Genomic DNA, 8,527 nt, shown 5'->3' with positions numbered 1-8,527 from the left:
CTCCCCTGGCCTCGCCTGCCAGGAACATGTTCGGCGGCGCTCACGGAGAGGCGGCGAGGGCTCGACGCAGGGCGCGGGCCGGTCCCGCTCCCCGCCGCGCTGCCCCCGGCCCTGGACAGCCCCGTGGGCACGGCCGGGCTCGGTCCGCCCACAGCAGCCGGCCCGGGCACGGCCAGGCCCGGCGCTCCCGCGGGTGCCGTCGGCAGCCGAGCGCTCCCTCTGCCCCGCTGCTCCCCTCTGCTCCCGCTGCCCGCGGCACGGGCAGAGCTGGGATCTATTCGGCCCCGCCGGGACACTTGGCGTCCAGGGCTCGAGAGTGAGGCAGAGCCAGGGGCACTTGGCCCAGTCAGAGCCAAAGGGCTGATGTGAAAAAACGTTGGGATTTGCAGCTGGAAGTAGCCCAGCCTTGCCTGTGTGACTGCAGCTGGGGAAGGGACCGCTGCAGCCCGGGCTCTCCCAGTCACTTTAGAGCAATTGGCACTGTCCCTCGTAGGGGTCTGGAATCTGCGACTTGGCAGCACCTCTGGTGCATCTCTCCAGAAACATCCCTGCTGTGTTGTTTCTCCAGCAGGCACTGGGGTGGTTGATGTCCCACATGAAGACTGGGGCTGGCAAAGGTGAGGCCACTTGGAGCTGTCTGTGGACCACCTGATTCGCCAGTTCCTCCTGCTCAGGTGGCCTGTGGCAGACACCCACTGCAGTATCACTCTGCTCACCGGAAGAAGAGCCGCTTCAGGTGAGAAATTTGCATGATGATACACATCTAGATGAGGTTGAGGTGAGTCTCACCTCTAATGACTTCTCCATCTATTCTGTGCTGGCTTGCTGGTACTTTTAAAAACACACAATGCAATGGATTTATCATCTCTGGTACAACCCACAAAAATAAGCATCTGTAGCACTTTGGGTCAGAAAAGATGTGGTCCACTGAACTGGTCTGCATTAAAAACAGCCTTGAGAATTTATCACTTGAATAAAATATTTCATGTGCTACATTAAAGCCCTGTATATCTATTGAGGCATTTAGTGAAAGGATAGTTAATATGAAAATACTAATCAGGAATGCGGGAAAATGGGAATCATAAATCATACAAGGACTGAGAAACCCCAGCTTTGTACCACAGAAATACAAGACATCAGCTTCACCAATCAGTCTGGAATTGAAACAGAATGAACTGGCATTCATAATGAAATGACTTGATTTCATGGTTTTTGAAAAGTCATTGAGTTAAGTCTAACTATGATTTTTAGTGATTTTGGTACTGTATGCATCACAGGTCAGTATCACTTATGATATCTTAATCTTGAACTGTGTGGAATTTGAATCAGGTTTTGACTCTCATGAAGGAGTGTTTAAAACTGAATTAAAAACTTTCCTTTGCAGTCTTATCCTCAGGTGAGAGACTGGGGCAAGGCAGATTCCATTGAACTCAGTCCAGTCTAACTCCTGAGCTCTGCGCTGCACCTGGCCTGGTAAATATTTATCACAACAGATCTTTTTGTATTACTCTTCCCACGATAAACCAGTATCTTTTCTCAATGCTTTCTGAGTAGCGTAAGGATGTCACACTTGGTTTTGCAAAATGACTTTATGCACTTCCTCTATATTGGCCTCTCTGGGAGAGGTCTGCCTCAAAAAATCAGAGCAGATGAAGAGAAAACAGTGGCACAAGCATTAAATTGCCAGTGAATTTAAGGCTTTGAATTTTATCTAGACAATATTCTAATTCTGTACATTACTTGCAGTTTATTGTCTTATTAACAATCTCATTGATTCAAATAAGAAGAATCACAGAAGGGCAGCAAATGAGATTCTATTACACAGGATCTGAAAGAGCATAATGCCAGTTCTCATGGCATACTCTGCACCAGAGACATCTGAGTCATAAAAAATTCACTAATACATTTTGGCAACTTAGGTTCTTCCATGACTTTGAAAAATTACTAACCAGTGTCATTGTCATTGGTGTTGATTTATAATTTTCTCAGAATTTGAGGGGGGCTTAAAACATCTATGTAATGAAATACTGGAAAAAAGTATTTATTAATACAAAGTCTGTCCTGAATTTGGATAGTATTTCAATCAGTGAATTCAGAATAACAGGCATATGCACCTGTATGTGAATCTATAGGTAATTCCATGGCTCATGCTGTTTGCTAAGAGAAAACAGGGCAGTGAGATGTTTCCCTTTGATGTTCTCAGCTGAAATTTCCCAGTGACAGAGCACAGAACATCCAGCCCATGCTCTTGACAACAGGGTCAGCTGGAGCAGTAACCCTCCATCGCCATGGGCAGCCCCTGCCTCCCTGCCTTGTGGTCCTCCCAGCCTCATGCCAAGGCCAGTAGTCCCAAATCTTACAAGCATCCAGGAGAAACCAATTGCAGGCTGGCTGTATCGCCATCCCCACAGTGACACAGGCCATTGCCAGCCTGCTGCCCACCATCCCGTTCCCACTACATCATTGGGCTCGGTGCTAGGAATTGGTATCATTTTTCAATTCCTTATCTCTATATCAGTGCCCCTGTAGAAAGTAGCACATCTCTCTGGCTGAGTGGCTGAAGAAAGGAGTGGATCATGGTCTGGTCATGTCCTTGGGTGAGCCTTCTGTTCTAGAGGACAGAGGAACAGCCACAATTTGTTGCAGCTCAGGCAACCCCTGCCTGGGCCCTGCTCTTGGAAGTGCAGCAACCCTCCCTTCCCTGCCCTCGTCCCTGCCCTCTTTCCTTAGCCCTCCCTCACCCGCCAGCCTCCAGCCATAACTGTTCTTCTCAACAGTGCCCCAAGCTTCTGGTGTTTCCTCTTAGTGTTTCAACAACATACTATCTTAAACTTTCCACTTTCCTGACCCAAATGTATTACAAATGAAGATAACAGTTCATCTCCTTATATGCAATCATTTAATCTATGAATTATAGCCTGATCCAACCTTCACATTCTGTTTTGTTGGATTGTGGTGAGCTTCATGGTATGCCTTACTGTTTATTATCCTCCTTTATTGACCTTACATTATCCCTTCTTAACCAAAACAAAGAAGAAATGTTTGAGAGGAAGGGGAAGAGAAACTTGTCACTTATAGAAGAGATAAAAGGAAAAGTATTTCTTTCACTTTTACATAATAGTCTAAATACTCTTTCTGGCAATTGTCATTCAACATTTATACTTGGGAGGGGCATCTGCTTCTCTCTTGAGATTATCACCATAGTGATCAATGCCAGATAATAAGAATTTCAGTTCTACAAATCCCTGCTATAAGAAAGTCAGGATGTTCAAAAGAAAACTAAGCTGTGCAAGAATAAGGCAGATATTTTTAGTGAGTTCATACGCATAAGAAGAAACATTTTCTCCATGTGGTTCCATCAGAGCATTTCATGCAATGTTAAACACTGAAATGTGTTTAACAAAAAACACATAAGGTCTGTATCTTCATTGTCCCAGACACATTAACGAGCAACAAGCAACCTTGTCAGGACGTTTTCTTGGTTGGGATTGTTGTCTTCCATAGCCACCCTTGCATGACAGCTGATTCCAGATACTTTGGCTCTCACATAAATAAGCCACATTATTATGACATTTTTAATGATACCACATAATGCGCTTATCACGGCAATGGCAGAACTGCCCTAAACTGGCATATTCCAAATGTTTATCCCCACCCTGCTACAGCAGTGTGTATTAATGAGGTCCTCTCTCTATCTGAAATAATGACGTGAAAAACATTTTAAAAATCATCTTATAGACCTTCAAGTTGAACAACTTGTATTGTGGGTGGACCAAACATTCAGCTGGCATCACCAATAGGTACAGATCTTCAGACAGAGAATTAAATTATTCCCCAAAGGTGCCCTTCTCCTTCACATTCTGTTTGCAGATAACCTGTCACCCAAATTGTTCTGTTCCCATTCATCTTCCCTGCGCTTGCAAGCATTGTAATACCACATTGCAGCCTCCACGGTGTAGCATCTTCTACAGCAGGATCTCAGCACTGAGATTTAGAGTTGTTAGGCAATTCAGCATTGCAAAGTGAAATTCTTGCAAAGTGAAGAATCCCCAATGGACTTCATTTTGCAAAGGTGGAAACCAAGGAGCAAACAGGTTAAAAATAGCCTTTCTACCAAAAAGATGCCTTTGACATCAAGAACAATCAAAACCTAGCAAATTAAATTAATTTCTTACGGTCTCAGACTATGCTAGCAAAGGAATCAAGAAGAGAAACAGCACTTCCTCATAATACCTGCAGATTATTGGTAATTCCAAGCACAAATACAGTCTGGTTGGATGGGGCTTGAAGCAACCTGGTCTAGTGAAAGTTGTCCCCTCTACGCATGGGGGGTTAGAACTAGATGACCTTTAAGTGCTCTTCTAGCCAAAACTATTCTATGATTCTATGAACTATCTATCTTTTCTTTGTAAAGCTTTTAATTCCCATGTTACTCTAGAATAGCTTTCTTTTAAAAGTAACAAGTTATGCAATCTGTAGTGACGAATGTTCGAAGTAAAACATGAAATATATGTTTGAGAATACTTGGATACTGTGGGATTAGGCTTGTTTAGAAACAAATAAGTAAACGACTACCCAAGTAATCATTTACATTTGGCTACTGCACATTTTTCATTCATGTAAAGAGAAAGGCAACTTTGTATGTAACTAAATTCAGCAAATCTTGAGGAAGATCTCGAGTCTAAGAGGTCATCTGAGGGTTGTTTAATATTGGGACCAATACATTTTTCCTGATAATACAAGCTAAAATAACTCATGAGTCAGTTCCTCAAGAGAATTAGCATTTTCCTAGGTTTAATACTGCTATTCTTCTAATATAAAAGAATAAATTAACAGCAGTCCTATGGCATTTTCTAAAACTTTATTCAGAATTTTAAATGATTGATCTACTAATTTCAGAATTATAAACACAAAATTGGGGCTTAAATGTTGCTGGAAGCACATGCCCACAGTGTGGTTTCTGGAGATGGAGTCTGTTTTGTGCAATCAAACCTGAGGAAATGTTTCTGCTTGAATTTCTGGGATGAAGGTAGAATTATTTAGCTCATTCAGTGCTTCCACTCCTGTAGTTTCTGAGACTTATCACAAGACTAAGGGCATCCTACATGGCAGCAGGGAATGTAACTCATTGCACCTGAGCTAAATGCCAACCAATCTCCAGGACAGGGGCAGGGTGATCACATCAACATAGCACAATAATCCCATATAACACAGATAATTATTTTAGACACAACACCCTACTGGCCTGGCCATGCTTCCTTCAAGACCTGAGCTGTCTGAATCGTGCAGGTGTGTTCACCTCCTGACAGCTTGAGGCCTTCCAACAACACACTGACACAGCACTTTGGACATGCGTGCAGCTTCTTTCTCTACAGATTCCAGTGTATTAGTCCCCATCAGGGACCAGTCTCCAGCCTTGGATCCAGGTGGGGATGTCACATCTTGTGTTCCCTCACACAGAACATCTTGCACCAAAGAAGAAGGAAGTTGCACTGAAACTACTTACAAAGAATGGTTCCTGGCCCAGGCTCACCTTTGGATGATGCAAGGCAATTGTCTGGGGGGTCATCTGTCATGGTCCAAAACTGTACTCCTGTGCACCCCTGGGCTACTGGGCCTACAGCACAGGTGGTTACACATCAGCTCCTCTGCTCTGGGCTTGCCCTGACAACACTGCGATTCCAGGAGAGACATAGCCATAGTTAACACGGTTTTGAAGTAGATGAACCTGGGCTACATCACACTGACTATCGGCAGGATTGATTATTCTGGTGTTGGAGCTGGATCACACGGCTTTCTGTCGGTTCAGAACAAGCTCAACTGTGCTTACAAAATAACATGCAAATACATTATAACCCAGAGCATTATATAATCAGATCCTCATGCTATAGGAAACAACATGTTCCAGAAGTTCCTGGGAGTTTCTGCAACATGTTGCAGAAGTGTCTGTGATTTTGTGCAGGACCGGAACAAATGTGCAATTCCTTGTAATCCACAGGATTTTACATAATGTACAGTTACTTAGGACAGACCGAACCAAGAAACTGCTGCTGGTCAAAATCTCTCTGATGTCCATAGGAGTGTTTCTACAGACTAAGTTGTGAACCATATCCCAAGTTATTAGTAATTCCTACCACTTTATCATGGACAAGTCTGTGTGACTGCAGTGTTTAAGTAGATGCTCTACGCAAATGTTTTTGTATTAGAAGACCATGACAATATCTCGCCTGTCTCCTCTTTTGCACTGTTTCATGGGTTCATTTATGCTTCCTGCCATGATCCCAAATATTTCCTCTCAGTGTGATAAGTCAGATATAACACTGCCTTCTGTAGCTGAAAATGCTCCCTCCCTCCTGGCACATTGCATCCTGGGGGTCCAGGTCTTCCAAGACTAAGCCTGACAGAAAAGAACTACTATGACATCCAGGAATATGTCATTCCATGACCAGAGCAATAGATACAGCAGGACTGAGGAGCAGACAAGAGGAAGACTTGGAGAAGTAAGACAGGTGCCGTCCACATCCATCTCACGTTGTTTTCCATCCCTGGGAAGGACCAGGCCCCATAGCTTTCTGTGTCGCTCTTCTTTGATGAGCTCCTCAGGATGTTCCATAAGCCACTCTGCATATGTTCTGCTCATCCCACCAGGAGGAAGCTGGTGCAGTCCTAGGCTGAGCGCCGTACCAGTACCATGGGAAGCAGGTACATAGGAAGCAGCTGTACCATAAACCCCACAGGACAACATTCCTGACCATTTGTAGAAACACACTTTGAGGCTGGGCAGATGTTTTTAAAATGTGTAAGGAACCTTTTGTGAAGATATGAAGAGACCTCTCCAGTGTCACTCTCTGGGAAACAATCTGAGCACCAATAACAAGTACAGGAACGCCAGCACTGGAAATTTTAGAAGACTGGATCCTTGTATTTCAAAGTACAATAACCAAACTCCAACTATTAAACCAAACTCATGCCAATGTACTAAAAACAAACCACCTCAGTGGACTAGTTTTGCAAATATTTATTAGGAAATTCTGAATACCCAACTAATATTTTTATCAACCAGAAGTGATATAAATCAGGAATTTAACATGTCTCAGTAATGTCAGGTCAGACTTGTTCAGTTCATAAGCAAAATGATGATTTCTGTAACTAACATTTTTGCTCATACTCTCAGCCTGGGCTGTAGAAAGCTACCACTATGTAGTCAGTGCCACAGCCTCCAATATAAGATTCAAAAGCTGCAATCTACTTAGCAATTCTGAACAAACTGGACTGAAATCCTGCCAACTCTGACCATTCAAAATAAAAAAAAACAAAAATAAGGAGGTTGCCAAGAGACTGCAAAATGGCCTTAGCTCAGCTGAGCATGGACTAAAATTAAGATTCTTTCTTTGGTATCAGTGCTAAGTGCTTTGCTGAACTGGGGCCTTAAAGAAGACCAAGGTCACATCCAAAATTTTCAGAAAGTCAGTTCACAGGCCTTAAATAAATTCTAGCTTTGGATGAATGATATGGCATTTTCAACCTTATAAGCAATGCTTTGAGGTATTTAGCACTGAAAGGTGAAATTTTACAGGCTTATGTGTCTCATATGATTATCATATCTATCTCTGAAAGGAACAGCTTCATGCATTTGATATAGTTTGCAATGAGTTTGAGTACCTGTGTAGATTTTATACATGAGTAAAATAACCTCACCATTATTTTTTTAAAATCAATTATAAAAGACACCGCAATTTCAAATACAGGTTTTTAATGTAAGGTACCATGTATCCAAAATATTTCCCAAATAATTTATCAAAATCCACTACAAAATCATAATGAATGAAAGTTTTTCAGCTAAAACTTATACAGGTATTAAAAAAAATGTTGAGTGGCCCATATGCTATTCTGGAAGCAGATCATCTCCTAGTTCTTCATCAGCAAAGTCATCTTCCTCAGTTCTTTTTCTTGCTGCTGTTCTTGGTCTTTCTGCCTGTGGGCCAAGTGGATCTGTGTAGGAGGCATCTGGGATTTAAATAAATACATTTGAAATGGTTACCTGCAAGTAATTTTTATCACTGCACATCTGTAAGGCCTCTTTGAAATGCAGACCAGAAAGAGCATATGAACACTGAAGGAGAACAAAATATTGCATTTAGGAACTGACAAAGGGCACCAGAGCAAAGTTCCTGAGTGCTAGTGATAGAAGCCTTTTTCCCCACCTTCTTTTTTTTTTTTCTTTAATAAATTTCTCTTTATTATGTAACAGTGAGAAAAAGACTTTGGAAAAGTGCAAGGACAGCAAGCTTGATGACTTGTTTAAAGAATAGCTTTTTAGGAAGTACCACATTCCACATGGAGTTGAGTTTTTAAAACCCTTTGAAAATTCAATCTTATTGAAGATTTTATGACTGCAGCCCCACAGAAACTGATTCAAAAGATGCAGAAGACAGATATCGTAAGTAATATAACGTGAGCCACGTTTCCCAATATTTACAACTACTTTATAGTGAGCTCTGAACAACGAAGCTAAAATCTCATTTTA

At 42.3% G+C, this 8,527-nt stretch overlaps 1 protein-coding gene across 3 annotated transcripts in view; it reads right to left on the bottom strand.

Annotated features, from left to right (window-relative positions):
* Window positions 1-7,020: 7,020 nt before the first annotated feature.
* IFT88 (intraflagellar transport 88) overlaps window positions 7,021-8,527 on the bottom strand; it is a 46,367-nt gene continuing 44,860 nt past the window's right edge. For all 3 annotated transcript variants that reach the window (XM_050333005.1, XM_050333001.1, XM_050333004.1), the window contains one exon: window positions 7,021-8,007. In XM_050333005.1, the coding sequence (XP_050188962.1) occupies window positions 7,886-8,007 (122 nt within the window). In that variant the 3' untranslated portion in view covers window positions 7,021-7,885. The remainder of the gene's footprint in view (window positions 8,008-8,527) is intronic.

This window comes from Myiozetetes cayanensis, unplaced genomic scaffold (assembly GCF_022539395.1).
Source record: "Myiozetetes cayanensis isolate MyiCay16 unplaced genomic scaffold, myiCay2020 scf5-8, whole genome shotgun sequence".
Lineage (NCBI taxonomy): Eukaryota > Metazoa > Chordata > Aves > Passeriformes > Tyrannidae > Myiozetetes > Myiozetetes cayanensis.
This window is presented reverse-complemented; position numbering and strand designations above follow the sequence as displayed.